General features: G+C 37.1%; 1 protein-coding gene across 5 annotated transcripts in view; it reads left to right on the forward strand.

Moving 5' to 3' along the window:
- Positions 1-20,080, forward strand: part of RNF13 (ring finger protein 13) — a 165,790-nt gene that overhangs the window by 94,822 nt on the left and 50,888 nt on the right. For 4 of the 5 annotated variants that reach the window (XM_045812813.2, XM_045812806.2, XM_045812820.2 and 1 more), the window contains 2 exons: positions 6,436-6,526; positions 17,222-17,327. In XM_045812813.2, coding sequence (XP_045668769.1) covers positions 6,436-6,526; positions 17,222-17,327 — 197 coding nt within the window. The remainder of the gene's footprint in view (positions 1-6,435; positions 6,527-17,221; positions 17,328-20,080) is intronic. The other variant, XM_087870278.1, reaches the window with a different exon arrangement.

Here is a 20,080-nt window from a genome sequence, read left to right on the forward strand (position 1 = left end):
TAACCAAATAACTGGTTTTAACCAGTGACTTTTAAGCTCTGTGCTTCCACTTAATTTGGTGAGAGTGATGAAGGTATCTTTTGTTATGTTAATGATGTGACTTTGGGACCCCATCTAAGGATGAGGGCTGACTGCCAGGAAAAACAACTCTGTGATGAGTGGGTTGGAGCTTTTAGTCAGTCTGTATCTCCCCCCCCCCCCCCACACACACACCCATCCCTGGGGAGAGGCAGAGGACTGGAGTTTGAATAGATTTCCAGTGGCCAGTGGTTTAATCAGTCATGCCTGTGTAATGGAGTCTCCATAAAAACCCAAAAGGACAGGGTTCAGAGAGCTTCTAGGTTGGTGAACATGTGGAGATTTGGGGAGAGTTCCGTGCCTGGAAAGGGCATGGAAACTCCATGTCCGTTCTCACACACCTGGCCCTACTCATCTCTTCCATCTGGCTGTTCTTGAGTTATATTCTTTCATAATAAACCTAATCCAGTAAGTAGATTGTTTCTCTGAGTTCTGTGAGCCACTCTAGAAAATTAATTGAACCCAAGAGGGGAGTATCAGTGGAACCTCTAACCTATAGCCAGTGAATCAAAAGCACAGGTGATAACCTGGACTTAAAATTAGTGTCTGAAGGGTTGGGGGCAGTCATATGAGACTAAACCTTTAACCTGTGGAATCTGATGCTATCTCTAAGTAGATAATGTCAGAATTGAGTTGAGTTGTTCCATGGTGTGGGGGAGATCCCCCATATGTCCATTGAAAATTGGGTTCAGAACCCAGAACACACTGCCAACATTAATGATTAAGTATTTTATTTTTGTTTTTCTTCTAGCACATAACCATAATACGTCTGGCTACTAAGTGCCATTGAGTCACATGGGCAAGAAAGAGCTTGGAGCAAAGAGCAGACATAAAGCTATGGACTGGTATCCTACATTAGAATATATTTAAGACTTTAAATAATTAGATCCTCAATAGGAAATATTTTGGAGTCCTTGACTAAATTTTTTATAGCTTAAGACAGTATTAGTTGTTGTTGTTTGAGTAGAACCCTTTACTTCTTACCCCTAGGAGAATCTGAGGCAAAATTATAATTTATAAAAAGTAAAACTTGGCAATAAGTTTTTTTGTTAATTTCTAATGTATTTAAAATTATTATTTAACATTCTAGCTGATTAAATCATTATAATGCATGAGGTACCCTTAGGAGGTTCTAGCATTTCACAAAAAGTTTAACAATCACTGCTGGGAATTAGAGGAATTGATGAAGGTAATTTACTTGCCAAATAAACTAGTTCTGTTGGTACTGCAGACTTGACACAATTTTCTTCTCATTTAACTATCTCTCTTAAAAGATATGTATATACCAGGTCAGTAATTTTTGTTACCTTTATACATTACTCGCAAAATGGAAAGCATAAATACTCAAGAAATAGGTGTGAGTTTAAATTGAAGCTCTCACTTGTATCAGCTGTATAACTTGAAGCAAGTTACTTACTCCTTGTGTGTTTTGCTGAAGTCCTGAGCCTAGTGTTTAGCAGGCTTTAGGACCTGCTCAGGTGTTTTGAGTTAAACAGATTCATATTTGTGAACTATTTACTCTTTTTACATGTTTTCAATAAAAATTTTGCAAGCAGGAAGTGCCTCTTTTGTCTAATACCTGTTTTGTCTTTGTAATACCATGAAACCTTGTTGTGGTAATCATGTCAGTTCCTAAGGAAAATGTGCTAAATGTTAAAAGTAGCACATAACCATGTAATCCTGTTGTTGCCATGGAAATGTTCCAATTGAGCTATTACATTTCAAAGATTGCTCAGAATTTTGGTTCTTTATTGCTTTATTTCTGTGATAGTTTGCCCCATCCTTGTGTATGTGTGTTTTGGACATTTCATATATTCAAAAACAAATGTTGTAAAGATCTTTACCATTTTCATCTTTTCTGTTACTTGGTAGAGGAAAGGAAAGCATGGATTCATTAAAAGAGGCATGTATCTATCCCCCTTTTTAAGGCTTAGTCTACAACCACAAAGAATATTGCACATGTTCTCCTAAGAGCAGACATTCTAGTGTCTGGAAACAAAAGGAAGTTTTAAAAGCCCCTTGCTGCCAACATTTCACACAAGGAATTGGTCTCTTTTTATTTCAGCTAGGACATAGGATGGGTTAACTCAATGAGCCAATAGTATTTGTCATCTTCAGGAGGTAGCCGAATGTAATGGGGAAAACACCAGCTTTAGAACCAGGAAATGTGGGTTTATTCTTCTAGGTTAGTTAATATATGAACTAGCCTGTGCCTTTGGAAAAGTTACTTAACCTTAAAGGTGTGAATAGTTTTAGTTTTTATTTGACCTCACAAGGTTGTGAAGATCATACGAGAGCAGGTATATGGGAAAACCCATGCCATGGCAGAGTTGCAAGAGCCTAGATTAGGAGACAGAGCCTCAAGTTTGAGTCTAAGCTGTGCAAATTCCTAATTGTATAACCAGAACAGGTTATCAATATGTCTGCGTTTGTTTGTTCTCTTTTTTTCCTTGCCGTCTTCCTTCAACAGTAGTTTTTGACAGCCTACTCTTCATCAGGTACTATTTTAGGCACCATGGCTACAGCAGGGAATGAAACAGTTTAAGGCTCTGCTCTCGTATCTTTCAGTGCAGTAGCGGAATGCAGTAGTTAACAGTGTGGCTTCTGGGTACTGCCTGCTAAGGTTGGAATCGCAGCTGGATCACCTGCTAGCTGTGTGACCTTGGGAATGTTACCTTGACTCTGTAGGCCTCACCTTTCTGATCTGTAAAATGGGAATGACAATAGCACTTAACTCGTTGGGTTGTTTTTGAGGATTGAATGAATTCAGACATAGAAAGCTTCTAGAAGACTGCCTATTTCTTAGTGGTTACTTAGCTATTATCTAATAATCATATTATCATGTATTTATCATATATAATAGCTGCATTAATAATCATTTATGGCTACTCAGCTATTACTACTGCTATTATTACATTCTAAGGTGGGAGAGAGGAAATGAACACATAATCAAAGAGATATGCTGTATGTCAAGTAGTGATAAGTGTTTTGTCAGGGGGCTTGGGTGGCTCAGTTGGTTAAGTGACTGCCTTCGGCTTAGGTCAGGATCCAGTCCTGCATCGGGCTCCCTGCTCATTGGGGAGTCTGCTTCTCCCTCTGACCTTCCCCTCTCTCGTGCTCTCTCTCATTTTCTCTATCTCAAATAAATAAAGAAAATCTTAAAAAAAAAAATCACGTCAGGCTGAAGGGATATAGAGTGGCAGGGGTGAGAGGAGGGTGGCCATTTTAGATGGGATGGTCAGAGAAGGCTTCTATGAGGCTTTGACATTTAAACATAGGTCTACAGCGAGAGACTGAGCCATGCAGATTTCTGGAGCGGTGTTCCAAGGAAAGGGAACAGCAAGCAAATGCAAAGCTCAAAGATAAAGCATATTCAGTGTTTCACTATACTCCACTATACTCCACAATACTCCACAGTGGCTGGAGTATAGTGAGCAAGGCAGAGAGAGTGGCAGAGGATGAGGTTAGAGAAGGGGCCAGTAGCGAGATCATGTTGGGTATTTATAGGACTTTGGTATTTGTTATGTGCAGCTTTTAAACAGATATGTGAGGTGATCTTTTATTTTAAAAGGATCACTTTGGCTGTTCTTTGGAGAATATATTGAAGGTGAAAGGTGGGCAGGATTGCCAACAGAGAGACAAGTCAGAACATTGCTGCAGTAGCCAGGCCAGAGGTGTGGTGATCTGGAATATTAGCAGTGATTGTGATGGGAAGTGATGGAATTATGGCTCTGTTTTGAAGTTGATAGGATTTGATAGAATAAATAAGGAAAGGGAGGAGTCAAGAATGATTCCAAGGTGTACAGCCTGAGAAACTAGGTGAACACAGGATGCTGTTTACAGAGAGGAGAAAGACAAGGAGTAGCCCTGATTGAGAGGAAAAAGACAGTGAGAGTCCCATTTGAGAAACATTAAGTTTAAAACATCTATTAGGCAATCAAGTGGAGATATTGAACAGGCAGTTGGATATATGAATCTGGAGAGGTTGGGGTTGGCCATCTAAATTGTTAATTTGTCTATGATATCATGACCATTCTATTGGCAATGTATATTTCAGAGTTGTTTTGTGGAGCAGAACTAAAATTTAGTGTTTTTTAAAGTATTTTGAGAACTAGAACATGTTTGGTTTTGTTTTCAGTAGATAAATAATATTGCAAAGTCTCCAAGATGGCATTTCATATTTGCATACACTTCTCCCCTTCTTCTGACTAAGGGGAGGAAATTTTTACATCTCTTCAGATATCATAACTCAAGGAAGTATTGTTACTTCCAATAATTGTTGACATGACAGGATATCCGAGGTGTATCATTAAGTGGAAAACACCTTATACTTTTTTTCCATTATTATATGGTCCCATTGATATAAAAATATAAAATTTTTATTGATCCCACTGATACAACAATAGTGATTAAATATTTCTTTACCAACCATGTTTGTTCCTGCCCTCCTGGGGCTTATATGGGGTGTGTTTATGTGAAACAGGGGCAGGGATGGGAAGAGAGGGAGGAAGGGAGCAAATGAGCAGAATGAATGATTATATTTACATAAAACAATCTAGAAGTGAAAAAAATGTACTCTACCAAGGATACCAAGATTTTATAACTCTAAAACTTGTTTTTATGGGGCGCCTGGGTGGCTCAGTCAGTTAAATGTCTGCCTTCGGCGCAGGTCATGATCTCAGGGTCCTGAGATCGAGTCCTGCATTGGGCTCCCTGCTCAGCAGGGAGTCTGCTTCTCCCTCTCCCTCTGTCCCCTCCTCTTTTTTTTTTTATAATAATTTTTTATTATGTTATGTTAGTCACCATACAGTACATCCCAAGTTTTTGATGTAAAGTTCCATGATTCATTACTTGCGTATAACACCCAGTGCACCATGCAATACGTGCCCTCCTTAATACCCATCACTGGCCTATCCCAATCCCCCACCCTCTGTCCCCTCTTCTGGCCCTCCACCCCGCTCATGCTCTCTTTCTCTCCCTGTCTTTAAAATAAATAAATGAAATCTTTTAAAAAATTAAGAAGTGAGTCCTGCTAGTGTTTAAAAAAAAAAAAAAACCCGCCCAGGGCGCCTGGGTGGCTTGGTCGTTAAGCTTCTGCCTGCGGCTCAGGGCGTGATCCCGGTGTTCTGGGATCGAGCCCTGCATCAGGCTCCTCCGCTAGGAGCCTGCTTCTTCCTCTCCCACTCCCCCTGCTTGTGTTCCCTCTCTCGCTGGCTGTCTCTCTCTCTCTGTCAAATAAATAAATAAAATCTTAAAAAAAAAAAAAAACCCAAAACTTGTTTTTACAAGGATTTCAACACATCTGCAGTTGCTTAGGTTGGAGGGGAGGAGTTGAAAATAAAGTGGGGGTACAAGTGAATTTTTGGGGTGATAGAACAGCCTGTATCTTGATTGTGGTGGTGGTGGTTACATAACTGTATGTGTTGAAACTCATAGAACTGTTTATTCCTTCAAACAAAACCTTTGTCTTTGGGTGGGAAGGATAATGGTTGTGTTTGGTTTTCTTCTTGTATCCTCCCCCTTTTAAATAACAAATTTGCGTTTTTAAAAAAAGAAATGTAGAACAAAGTTGTTGTGAAAAATGTAATGAAAATAAATGGACGTCTCTAAAGCCCAATTGATTAAATTAACTCACAGCTAAAAATAAGTCTCCTTTTTCTATTGTAAATTTAAGAGGATCTTCCTGAGTAATGGGTAATTTTTACCAACTTCTCTTTTGTTGGCATTTGATTTTGGTTTTGTAAATAGGTATAAGAGTCCAATTTCTTAAGACACCAAACAAAACAGAGCTTTACCATGAACTCCAGGCTTAGGAGGAAGTAGAAATTTACCCGCTTTTCCTATTCTGTGCCCTTTCTCAACTTCTGTCAGCCCTTTACTCTGGAAAGCCATAGATATGTGGTATCATTTTTGAGACTTCTGTAAAGTGGTCTTTTCTTACATTCTTTGGCTTATACTAGTCTCCTGGGAATGGGTATGTAAAAAAGGCTTTTTCACTTTTTCATTTAAGTTATATATGGAAAGAAAACTTAAAATTTCTTCCTCTTCCTTTTCTAAGAGTTAATTATGTCTATAGAGGAATAAATCAAAAGGAAATATTAAAAATAATTGTATCTAATCTTCATAGGACTATTGAGATAGTATGTATGCAAAAGGTTAGCTTTTGTTATTGTAAGTATAATAGTATTTCTCAACCACTGTGATTGATGATGGTGTAAATCTGCAATCAGGAAAATCAACCGATTTGAATTGATTGTAATTGTTTCCAGCTGCATTTGTTGCTATTGTGAAGAAAGTAAAGTTGATTGTACGTGGAGTATGGGATTTTAAGAATAATTTTATCATTATTTTATACAGTTGATGTGCTAAAGAAAATTGACATTCCATCTGTCTTTATTGGGGAATCATCAGCTAATTCCCTGAAAGATGAATTTACATATGAAAAAGGGTAAGTAATGGATATAAAAAATAAGTATGTAGCTTAATATTCTTTATATTAGGTTAGAACTATATTAGTTGTAGCCAAGGTTATGTTTTAAAATGAACTCTACTGTGCTTAAATTATCTATTAAGTCATTATGATTTTAAGACTTTATTGTAATATTTCTTCTGTGCATGATTACAATTTGAAAATATACTCATGCTAGAAAGCCTAAGGCACCCTGTTGCTAAAAAGATACCAAACTTTCAGGGCGCCTGGGTGGCTCAGTTGGTTAAGCATCTGCCTTCGACTCAGGTCATGATCCTGGGGTCCTGGGATCAAGCCCTGAGTAGGGCTCCAGGCTCCACAGGGAGTCTCCCTCTTCCTCCTCCCCGCCCCTCTGCTTGTGCACAAGTGCGTGCGCGTGCGCTCTCTCTCTCTCTCTCAAATAAATAAAATCTTTTAAAAAACCTAAACTTTCCCTTTTATAGATTAATCAAACCATTGGTATTTAGTAACAATGCAATTGGCATTTATATGACACTTTTCATTAAGACATATTTGTATTTTATTAAAAAGAGATTTGTTATAAACACAATCCAAAACACAGTGTATTATTGACTTAATTTTTACAAAGATAAAAAGTTTGTTTTCAAGTTTAAAAAGTTTCATTTGGAATAAAAAACTAAATGGAGTTTCCCCCCAAAATCTCATTACCAGGTTAACATAGACCAAAACTAACTGAGGCCTGGCTGTTCCATGTCATATAGAAAACATTGCAGTTAACATTTCAGAACTTCTTCTATGGAGCAGCTAATGGGCAGGAGCAGGCTTTTGACTAAGAGGAACAATAACAATATTGTAATAAAAGCAATAATGTTTATCGAGTATTTGGCAAGTGCCAGCATTCATGAGAGCAAGACTTTTACACTTTTTATCCATTTAATTTTCACAACAACCCTCTAGAAGTTGTTATTATCTCTTATTATCTACATTTTCCAAAAGAGGAAACTGGCCAGTGAAATCCGATTTTAATTATTTAGGGGGGAAAAAATCCATGAACATTTGAATTTGAAAATGCATAAAAAGAAGAGGGAAAGTTTTTCTGTTTACTATTTTTGTCATTTTCCCTACACAGTTTTGATATTTAAAATATTGTTCACATATTATATGCTCAGAACATCTTTTTTAAGTTCGGGAATGTAATTTGGGATGTGCTATTAGAAAGAGTTATGTAGGGGCGCCTGGGTGGCTCAGTCGTTAAGCGTCTGCCTTCGGTTTAGGGCGTGATCCCGGTGTTCTGGGATTGAGCCCCACGTCAGGCTCCTCTGCTGGGAGCCTGCTTCTTCCTCTCCCACTTCCCTGCTTGTGTTCCCTCTCTCGCTGGCTGTTTCTCTCTCTGTCAAATAAATAAATAAAATCTTTATAAAAAAAAGAAAAAGAAATAGTTATGTAAGTTGCTATTTTGTCAGCCATGCTTGTTTAGTTAGTAGAGGGGTGCACTAATACTCTTACCTCAATATTGTTCCCTCATTTAGAAAAATTCTGTATATTTTAATATGTATTATAAAGAGTCTTTTTTGGTCTTTATTATAAAATTGTGACTTTTTAAATTAAAAAGTAATACATGCTGGCAAAATATGGAAAAATTCAGATATATAAAGCGGTAAAATGAAAGTCCCTATGCTGCTCTTCTTTAACAGCAGAAGCTACTTTTTAAAAACTTTAAATTTTCCCCATTTTTGAATACTCACATTCGTTAATGATGATGTGCTCACTAAATAGAACCGTGCAGTGTATAGTATTTTGTAGCATGCTTTATTTATTTAATATTTGGACCCTTTGCATGGTAATACAATTCCACAGAATCCCTCATCTTAACTTGTGGGGACAGATGTATTGTGGAATTAAAAATTTTTTGGATTTTTAGAAGTTAAGTACAATTCCAAATATAATTTGAGGCAGGATCCCAGAATCAAATTACATATATCTGCAATGAATGCATGGATATTTTATCACATCAGTTCAGTTCAGGTTGACTATCGTCATTTATATCAGGTTGCCAACATTTTTTAAAGCCTTTTAGGTTTCATAATTGTGCATAAAGGACTGTAAACATGTACATACACATCTGCCTCATCCATCTGTCAGCTGGCCTTTGTGTCTGTCTGCTTGCCTGCCTACATGCCTACCTGCTTACCCACCCACTCACCCAAAAATTTATTCTGCTTAAAAAAATATATTTTTTTAAGATTTTATTTATTTGTGGGGTGCCTGGGTGGCTCAGTTGGTTAACCCTCTGCGTTTGGCTCAGGTCATAATCTCAGGGTCCTGGGACCGAGCCCCACATCGGGCTCCTTGCTCAGCGGGGAGTCTACTTCTCCCTCTCCTTTTGCCCCTCCTCCCTGCTCATTCTTTCTCTCTCTCTCCCTCTCTCTCTCTCAAATAAATAAAATCTTTTTTTAAAAAGATTTTATTTTATTTTATTATTATTTTTTAAGATTTTATTTATTTATTTGTCAGAGAGAGCAGAAGCAGGGGGAGCGGCAGGCAGAGCAGGCAGAAGCAGGCTCCCTGCAGAGCAAGGAACCCAATGCTGGACTCCATCCAGGACTCTGGGATCATGACCCGAACCAAAGGCAGCCGCTTAACCAACTGAGCCACCCAGGCATCCTAAAGATTTTTTTCTTTTAAAGCCTTTATTTATTTGAGAGAGAGAGCTCAAGTAGAGGGAAGAGGGAGAAGCAGACTCCCCACTGAGCAGGGAGCCCAACACTGGTCTTGGTTCCAAGACCCTGAGATCATGACCTGAGCCAAAGGCAGAGGCTTAACCAACGGAGCCCCCCAGGAGCCCCTTAAAAAAATTATTATTGAAGCAGAGTTGACATGCAATGCTATATTAGTTTGAGGTGTACAGCATAGTGTTTTGATAATTCTATGCATAACTCAGTTTTTACCACAATAAGTATACTCCCCATTTGTGACTATACAGTGTTATTACAGTATTATTGACTATATTCCTTATGCTGTACTTTTTTTTTTAAATCTCTGTGACTTATTTTATAACTGGAAGTTTGTCAACTATTTAACCCCCTTCACCTATTTCACCCATCACCATCCATGCCTCCCCTCTGCCAGCCACCAGTTCTCTGTATTTAATAATCTGTATTTTTGTTTGTATTGTTCTTTAGATTCCATATTTAAGTGAAATCTTTAGATACTAGTCTGTCTACTTACTTCACTTAGCATAATAACCTCTAGGTCCATCCATGTTGTCACATGGCAAGATTTCATTCTTTTTTAATGGCGGAATGATATTCCATTGTGTGCATGTATGTTTGTGTTTCTTTGTACACATACACACCACATATTTTTTTTTTATCCATTCGTCTATTGATGGATACTTGGGTAGCTTCCATATCTTGGCTATTATAAATAATGCTGCAGTAAACGAAGGGGGCATGTTTCTTTTTGAATTAGTGTTTTTGTTTTCTTTGGGTAAATACCCAATAGTGGAATCACTGGATCATATTGACATTTCTATTTTTAATCTTTTAAGGAAACTCCACAGTGTTTTCCACAGTGGTTGCACCAGTTAACATTCCCACCAATAGTTCATGAGAGTTCCCCTTTCTCTAACATCCTAACCAATATGTATTCTGTTTATGATGAAAACTTCCAAGCATATTTGAAAGCAGAGAGATGAGTATAATGAATCTGGTCATTTAGTTTCAAAATTATCAATGGATGGTCAGGTTTTTTTTGACCATCCATCCTCAAACCCTACCCTCTTCAGCCTCTTTCTTTCCCACACCATGAAGCAAGTCCCAGACATCCTGCCACTTCAACTGTAAATATCTCAGAGTATATCACTAGAAGATATTTTTACATATTAAAATATATTATTATTCTAGTTTTTGGGGGAAAAAATAGACATTATTTTAGTATCAACACATACTTTAGTATTGAGATTTTCCCAACTGTCTGAAATTCATTTTTTTTTAAGTATTTGTTTGAAGCAGAATCTAAATAATGCCCATACATTACAATGGTTCTTTATGTCTTAAGTTTTTCCTTTTTTTACGTTTCTTTAATTGAGGTGACTGTGGAGCGTCAAAAGGGTTACTTTTAATAATTAACATTGGGACAACGGCATAAACCACAACTCACGCAGGCAAATCAGGGCATGTGATGTCTCTATTTTTATCTGTAAGTCTGCCATGTGCCTTTTTTTCCGTAGTCATTTATTTATTGAAGAAATGGGGTTATTCTGTAAAATTTACCTGAACTTTCTGATTGCATCCATTGGGTATTGTCTAGAATTTTCCTTTGTTATTTTTCCTATTGATTTCTAATTAGATCTAGAAGTTTGTTCTAATTCAAGTGTGATTACAGGGCCAGAAGCATAGGTAATGTAAGGATACTTTATATATGCTATTATGTATTTCCATCAGGAGACGCATAGTATTTGGTTCTCTCTCTATGACGTGAGCAATCATTGATGATAATTGCCTGGATCCATTAGTTCTTTAGGGTTTGCAAGTAATCTGATTTTATAATTCCTTCATTTATTAGCTAAAATACTTCTATAAAAGGAACTTGCACCTTATCAATTATTTCATTACCTTGATACGCAGTCTGTTTAAGAAAGCTAGGATAGGGGTGCCTGGCTGGCTTAGTTGGTGGAACATGTGACTCTTGATCTCAGGGTTGTCAGTTTGAGCCCCATGTTAGGTGTAGAGATTAGTTAAAAATAAAATCTTAAAAAGAGGGGTGTCTGGGTGGCTCAGTCGATTAAGTGTCCAACCCTTGATTTTGGCTCTGGTCACAATCTCATGGTCCTGGGATGGAGTCCTTCATTGGGCTCTGCACTCAGTGGGGAGTCTGTTTAGGATTCTCTCTCTCCCGCTTCCTCTAACTTGTGCACGCTTCCTCTAACTTGTGCACGTGTTCTCTCCACCCACCCAAATAAATAAATAACTCTTAAAGAAAAAGAAAGAAAGAAAGAAAGAAAGAAAGAAAGAAAGAAAGAAAGAAAGAAAGAAAGAAAGCAAGCAAGCTAGGGTAAACAAGTCCTTCCCTTCATTTACTGTTTTTAAAAATGATTTGGTTCACTAGCATCTTCCAAAGATGATTTATATATATGTTCAAAGTATCATAATGAGCTCATGAGTTAAAACTCATTTAATATGCTTCGGCCCAGTGCAGTTATTATGTTTATTGATGTTCACATTTTCCCATTTCAAACTTCAAGTTTAATCCAAATTTCTTTTGATGTAAATCTGGAGCTTTTGATTGCTCCTTGTTCTCTGTATGACAAGATGTTCCAGGCCCATCTTGTTCTTTTCCTCCCCCTGACTTGGAACCTGTCGTTTTTTCACGGAGCTCTGGTTCCTTTTAATTGGATGTGGCATTTAGAGACTGAGGCGTGATCATTGCTCCTTGGTTTGTCATTATTTCTAGGGCTTTTCAGTGAATAAAACTAAGAAATAGATATGCTTTTTGTTTTTTTATTTTTGGTTGTTTTTGTTTTACAAGGTAAGGCTTTCAGGTAGAATAATATGCTTTTAAAGATACAAAAAATCGTGAACACGTACTATTACTTCCAACTTAAATTCAGGCTAAAGGATTTTTACTGTACTTCATTGGTCTTACATCTGTATTTTATTTTTCTGTGCTCAAAGACACCAAAGTAATTGTTTTCTTTTTTAATTGCACAATACACACATAACAGAACAATACCAACACTATTGTCTTTTTTTTTTTTTTTTTTAAAACCAGTTCTTTATTTAAGGTATATCATAATAAGGATCTAAAATCAAATCACCATGTTTTAAAGACATGTAGAATAATCCTGTGTGCTGATGCTATCAGCTGGAAACACCGGTCTATTTGATTCATGATGCTTTTAGATTTTAGGGATTGCTTTTTACCCCCATTATGACTTTTATTATTATATATAAACCTAAAGTCAAAATCAACAAAACACAATGTATATTCAGAGAAGTCCAGCTTCTAGCCAAGTATCATCTGCTCTGTCCATCCTGTTCCCATCCTAGCCTTTTAAGTAACAGTTTTAAAGTTTATTCATTTCAAACTCATGACCTGAGATCAAGAGTTGCATGCTCTTCCAACTAAGCCATCCAGGCAACCCTTAAGTCACAATTTTAAAAAGTTCTTAGTTTATTCTTTAATTCTTTAAAATTATAATCAGATACCTATCTCTTGTCCCTCATCTTTCACCCTCAATACATAAAGACCATACTGTATACTTCCTCACCCCCACCCACCCCCCACTTAACAGTATATCCTGGTGATCTCACCATAGGAGTCGATATATTCTTCATTCCTTTTTAACAGCTGCATAGAACTCCATTTTGTGGATGGGCCACAGTTTAATCAGCCAGGTCCTCTGTTGATGGACATTAGAATTGCTTGCATTCTTTTGTTGTTATAAATAGTGCTGTAGTGAATAACCTTATGTAGAAGTCTTTTCATGTTTTTACTAGTAGACCTTTGGATTTCTAGAAGTGGGATTGCTAGGTCAGAGGTTAAATGAATTGTATTTTTGCTAGATACTATAAATACCCATCAATAAGGGTTGTGCCAGCAATATATGATGTCTCTTTTCCCACAGCCTCATCAATAAAGTATGTTAGATTTTTCAGGTTGTACTAGATAGGTGAGGAATGGTTTCCTGTTGTAGTTTCGGTATGTAGTTTCTTTATATGAGCAAATTGAGCATCTTTTCTTATATGGAAGAGCTCTTCTATAAACTGTTTATCTTTAGCTCATTTTTCCTAGTAGCTTGTTGGTAATTTTCTTTTCTATTTTTAGAAGCCCTTTATTTATTAGGTATGTTTAACCATTTGTGATATATTACAAGCACTTTCTAATACTTCATCATTTTAATTTTATTTACTGTGTTTTTTTAATTTTTATTTTTATTATTTATTTAAGTAAACCCCACACCCAGCGTGGAGCCCAGTGTGGGGCTTGAATTCACAACTCACAAGGCTAGCCCTATCAGATCAAGACCTGAGCTGAGATCAAGAGTCAGACACTCAACCAGCTTAGTCACCCAGGCACCACTTGTGTTATTTTTAAAATGCAAATATGTTAATCTTTTACAACGGGCTCCTGGTCTTGAGTCTTAGGAAAGTTTGCCCAGCTTCTAGATTATAGAAGAATTTACCCACATTTCATATTTGTATGGTTTCATTTTTAACATTAAATTTCTGTCTTAGTTGTAATTTATCCTATATTAACCTTGAGGAATGGAACCAGTTTTATCTTTTGTCAAATAACCATCCAGTTACCCCAACACTTCTCCTTCAAATGTTTGTCCCTTTACCCAACTTGAGATGCCGCCATATTTCCATACATAACTGAATTTTATCTTTTGCCCACCAATACCACTGTTTTTTTTTTTTTTAAGATTTTATTTATTTATTTGACAGAGACAGCCAGCGAGAGAGGGAACACAGGCAGGGGGAGTGGGAGAGGAAGAAGCAGGCTCCCAGCGGAAGAGCCTGATGTGGGGCTCGATCCCAGAACGCTGGGATCACGCCCTGAGCCGAAGGCAGATGCTTAACGACTGTGCCACCCAGGCGCCCCAGTACCACTCTGTTTTTGTTATAGGGTTTTATAATATGCATTAATATCTGATAGGGCTAGCCTTCCCCCACTCCCAATCCTCTCTTTCAGGTTTTGATAGCTATTCTTGTTCTTTCAAACAAAAATTTTCATAGCTTTATTGAGACATATTTTATATACTATAAAATTTACCAATTTTAAAGTATACAATTCAGTGATTTTAGTATATTTATAGAGTTGTGCAGCCATCATCACATTCTAATTTTAGAACTTTCCAACACCCCAAATAGAAACTATATATATATATATACACACACACACACACACACACACACACACACACACACACACACATATTTGCAGTCATTTCCCAGAGGGATTGGGAAGTTAGATTATTGTTAGAAAGTTTAGGCCTAGACACCTGGTTTGAAATTAGCCTGTGAACTCATACAAAGGAGAATAAGCCACTATTTCCTGAGTTGCTTAGGACTTTGCTTGTATGATCAAATCATAGCTGCAGAGCTCATGGCATATACTGTGTATAGGGGTGGACGTGGAGGCAGTCTGGTAAAATACTCAGACTATTTAAATATCTCCTTCAGATAAAGGTTCATCTGGGGTTAGGACATGAGGGAGGAGTCTGTAGGGGGCTTGGGGAGCCTAGACAGAGAGAGGAAATAGAAATAAAGCTGGAGGACTGATTGTCTGTTGTATTTCCCTGCCCTGTATCATTACTATCACCACCCTCCACCATTAGCGATTTGCTTAAGAAATAGCAGTGTCCTGAATGTGCATTGAATTCTTGCTTTACGATGCTTAAAGCCTTCTATCAGTTGTAGACCTTTAAACATTCTCACAGTACATCTCGACAGTAAACTAAAATGGTTTGAGGAATAGCAGGCAAGCATTCATTGGACATAAAGACCACTAGATTTAGAGCCCAGGTCTGTGAATCCTAACACAGTGCTTAAAAGAAAATCCTGGAATTGATTCCATTTCTGTGGTTACACATATATACGAAGTTTTCAATAAAGTCTTTTAATTTCTAGTTCTCTGGGTCTTCCTGCTTTGTTTAGCTCCTTCTCACCTGTTAATTCTGTTCATTTCTGAGCAACCCTTTGTCTTGTCTCATAGGACAGGGTTTATTTGTTTATCTCATCCAGGCCACATGTACATTAGAAAGTTGTTAACATAAAAGGAGAAGAAGAAAACCAATATAAGGGATGTAAAGTTTGCTGTTGCTGAGATATTTAGGTGATACAATGGATTAAATTTCTGTATGCAGTAGTCTGGCTTCTAACCCCTTACAATGTTAATTTATAGCTGGTTGGTAGGAGTGGAGTAGGGAGGTTGCAGAAGATTAGCATCATATGGAAAGGTTCTACTTAAAAGTGGCACCACTGAGTTACTATCTCAGCACTGGCTCAGATGGTTTCAGATTTGTGCGAAGCATAGGGACATTACTTCCAGACCTGGCCTCGTGCTGGAAGGGATGGCATCAAATACAGCAGCCCAGGCCTGCTGCTTTTCTTTTTTTTTTTTACCCTGATAGAGCAGTCATTTTAGTATTTTATGTAAAGCTACAAAAATATATGTAAATCTTTTGTCATCCCCTATTCTGCTGGAAAGTGACTGAAATGAAAACCTACTTTTGTTCTAGCATTCTTAGCAGTTTTAGGAAAATACTTAAATTATTGGGGGACATTCCTTGTATTATCTTTTTTGTCTGTTTTGTATTTGGTAAACCTTGATAGAGCTCCCTGCATATGAATATAATAAATAATAGCACGAAGACTTAAAAATTGCTTTGGAATAGAAATAATTTGATTACATGTTATTTTTCTTAAGTACCGTGGTGTCCTAAACATCTCTATGTGGGGGAAGGAGTTGGCCAGTTTTTATTTCCCTTTTATTGAGAGTTTTTGTTTTGCATTTAATCCTTGTGTTATGAAGTAGCAGGCTTCACTGCCTAAAAATCACCCAGCAGTGGGTTACAATGTAGTGTTACTGGCACCATACTAGTCGAGTAGCACAGGAGTAAAATGAAGAAAGCATTCCTATTACCATTATACAGGCCCTTCCCTAGACTGAAGATATTTTCTAATGCAGGACTTTGCAGCCATGTAAAATGTGCTCACACAACAAAAATAGTGTGCCTATTTTTTTTTTAAGATTTTATTTATTTATTTGAAAGAGAGAGAGCGAGCGAGCATGAGTGGGGTGAGGGGCAGAGGGAGAAGCAGACTCCTCGCTGAGCAGAGAGCCCCATGTGGTGCTCAATCCCGGGCCTCCAGGATTATGACCTGAGCCAAAGGTAGACACTTAACCAACTGAGCCACCCAGGCACCCCAGTGGTGTGCCTTTTCTGATCACAGTTTCATTTCATGAGTCCCTGTCAGTTTTTGTAATAGTAATAACATGGTTAATAGCAAAGGGGAATAAGGCAAGTAGCGTTCTCCATCGCTTCCCCACAACATACACATTTTTTAGCTTTTTCCAGTCAAGCAATGAGGAGGGTGGAGAATAGAGAGGAAGCTACAACTCCTATTAATTCCTCTACCAGGTTTTTTATTCCATACCTCACAGATGAATATAGAGTACAGGGGCTATGTCCATTGTATGGGGTGTAAGAAGCTCATGTAAAACATATAGGGAGGAGGGAGGATATTTTTGTTAATAGTGGCTTCAGAGCTTTACCATAGGGGGAACTGATGAATAGTAATTTGGTTGGGGAGGGCGTTTTTGTTGACATAGTACGCAAGGTACTACCATTGTTTGAATGCTGATTTTGCATGTAAGATATGCAGAATTTTGCCTAGATTACTAAATTTAGTAAATAACATGTTTCCAGGATGGACACAGTAAGTATTGATTGGCTGATTTCCTGTACCCAGTCTAAAAGCTTCTTTAATTATGTAGGCAAGTTATTTTGGCAAATATGTAAAAGAAACAAAGATGGAGAAAATCTCTCAAATTATCGGAAATCATATATTAGAAGATGAGATGTGTATAGTGGATTGAACTGTAATGTCTAATTGCCTTTTAAGCAATGTCTTTGTTTTTAATTAACATTATAATTTGGCAACTCTTAATATTTCTCAATTACTACTTTTTGTTTTCTTCTAGGGGCCACATTATCTTAGTTCCAGAATTTAGTCTTCCTCTGGAATACTATTTAATCCCCTTCCTTATCATAGTGGGCATCTGTCTCATCCTCATAGTCATTTTCATGGTAGGTAAATTAATGTTAAATGTATTTCTAAAAATAATATGGATGGTTCTAAAAAACATTGTATTGAGTAAGAGGAGCCTTATATAAAGGGGTACATATTGTATGAGTCCATTTATATGATTGGGTCTAGAAAAGATAATCTGGGTAGAAAAATCACAACAATGATTGCTTCTGGGGGGCTAAGAAAAGGGGGTGAAGGATTTACTGAGAAGGATATGAGGGAACGTTTTGGGGGTAAGTCAGGTTCTGTATCTTGAGAGAGGTTGCACAAATGTCTGTACACTTAAACTTTTTGCATTTCACTGTATATAAATTTTACCTAAGGAATAAAATACTGTAAAATACTAAGCTCTAAGTAATAATACAATGCTAAAGTATTTGGGAAGACATATACTGATTATCTGCAACTTACTTTGAAGTGCACTGTAAAAAAAAATGAAGAGAAAGAGGTGTTTTGATGGGTAAATAGAGGGATGGAAAGATAGGTGATAAAAAGTGTATTACAATGTTAATTGTAGAATCTAGGTGGTGGGTATATGGGTATTATAAAGTTTCTTCAACTCTTTTCTGTATTTGAAATTTTTCATATCAAAATGTAAATAAAGAATAGTACAAAAGTACAAATGCTTGAGGTTAAGGGTGATGACACCTTATCTCTAAAGCAGCGGTTACCAAAGTGTGGTCCCAGGACTCTTAATGGGTCTGCGAAGTCAGAATTATCTTCATAATAATACTAAGATACTATTTGCCTTTGTAACCCTCATTCTCCCAGTGTTTAAAGTGGAAGTTTCTAAAAGCTACATGGTTTGTGATATAAAAACAAATTGAAGGCAGAAGCAGATAAAAGAAAACCTCTGTATTAAGGTAGATACTGAAAGAGGATTGCAACCATATAAAACAATCTCAGTATTCTCACTTTATTTTTTTATAAAGAATATTTATAATAACATTCAATGAGTTGTTTATTATATGGACATTATAGATTAATTTAGAGATTAAATGCCATTTTTGAAATGTTCAGTCTTTCTGTGATGTCCTGATATTTCTTTACATTTACTTAGATCTTTTATATCCATAAGTTTAATAATTTTTTTCTGTAAACATTTTGCATGTCTTTTGTTTGACTTTTTTTTTTAAAGATTTTATTTGTTTATTAGGGAGAGAACACGAGCAGGGGGGAGGGATAGAGGGAGAAGCAGACTCCCCATTGAGCAGGGAACCCAATGTGGGACTTGATCCCAGGACCCTAGGATCATGACCTGAGCCTAAGGCAGATGCTTTATTGACTGAGCCACCCAGGCACCCCTTTTATTAGACTTTTAAAATTGCATTTTCTAAGTGGTTGTTATTAGGATATAAGAACAGTATTGATTTTTTTTAAATCAAACTTTTAATTTTTGAATAATGTTAAGATTTACAGAAAAATTGCAAAAAGAAAGTTCTTGTGTCTCCTCATCTAGTTTTCCCCATTAGTAACATTTTACATTACTATGGTCCACTTGTCAAAACTAAGAAATTGACATTGGTACATTACTAGTAACTAAACTCCAGACTTTGTATAGATTTCATGAGCTTTTCCATTAATGTTCTCTTTCTGTTCCAGAATCCAAAACAGGGCACCACATTTTATTTAGTTAGCATGTCTTCCCAGGCTCCTCTGTTCTCTGACAGTCTGTCAGTCTCATCTCTCCTTGTTTTCCATAACCTGGACAGTCTGGGGAGTCTTGGCCATGTATCCTGTAGAATGTTGTCAATCTGATGTTTTTCTTATAATTACACTAGGTTATAGGGTTTTGGGGGGGGGTAATAAGTTTTTAAAAACAGAGATGAAGTGCCCTTATGTCAGGGGGTACATGATATCTGTGTAACATCACTAATGGTATTAACATTCATTCCTTGGTTAAGCCAGGTTTCTCCACTATAAAGTTAATATTTTTCTCTTTTTCTGTTCTATTCTTACTTCTGAAGTGAGGCACTTGTATAGCGTGCGCACACACACACACACATACATATATACATATATATACCCTGTCTTCTTTATCCATTCATCTCTTGATGGACATCTGGGCTCTTTCCATATTTTGGCTATTATGGACATTGCTGCTATAAACATTGGGGTGCATGTGCCCCTTCATATTGTTATGTTTGCATCCTTTGGATAAAAACCTAGTAGTGCAATTCTGGGTAGTAGGGTAGCTCTATTTTTAACTTTTTGAGGAACCCCCATACTGTTTTCCAGAGTGTCTGCACCAGTTTGCATTCTCACCAGCAGTATAAGAGAGTTCCCCTTTCTCTGCATCCTCACTAACACCTGTTGTTTCCTGAGTTGTTAATTTTAGCCATTCTGACCATGTAAGGTGAGATCTCAGTGTGGTTTTGATTTATATTTCCCTGATGGTCAAGTGATGTGCATTTTTCCATATGTCTGTTGGCCATTTGTATGTCTTCTTTGGAGAACTATTTGTTCATGTCTTCTGCCCATTTCTTGACTAGATGTTTTGTGTTTTGGGTGTTGAATTTGATGAGTTCTTTATATATTTTGGATACTAGCCCTTTATCTGATAAGACGTTTGCCAATATCTTCTTCCATTCTCTAGGTTGCCTTTTAGTTTTGTTGACTGTTTCCTTTGCTGTGCAGAAGCTTTTTATCTTGACAAAGTCCCAGTAGTTCATTTTTGCTTTTGTTTCTCTTGCCTTTGGAGATGTGTCTAGCAAGAAGTTGCTGCGGCCGAGATCAAAAGAGGTTGCTGCCT

Source organism: Ursus americanus, chromosome 20, assembly GCF_024610735.1.
Source record: "Ursus americanus isolate L20-20 chromosome 20, mUrsAme1.1.p, whole genome shotgun sequence".
Taxonomy (NCBI): domain Eukaryota; kingdom Metazoa; phylum Chordata; class Mammalia; order Carnivora; family Ursidae; genus Ursus; species Ursus americanus.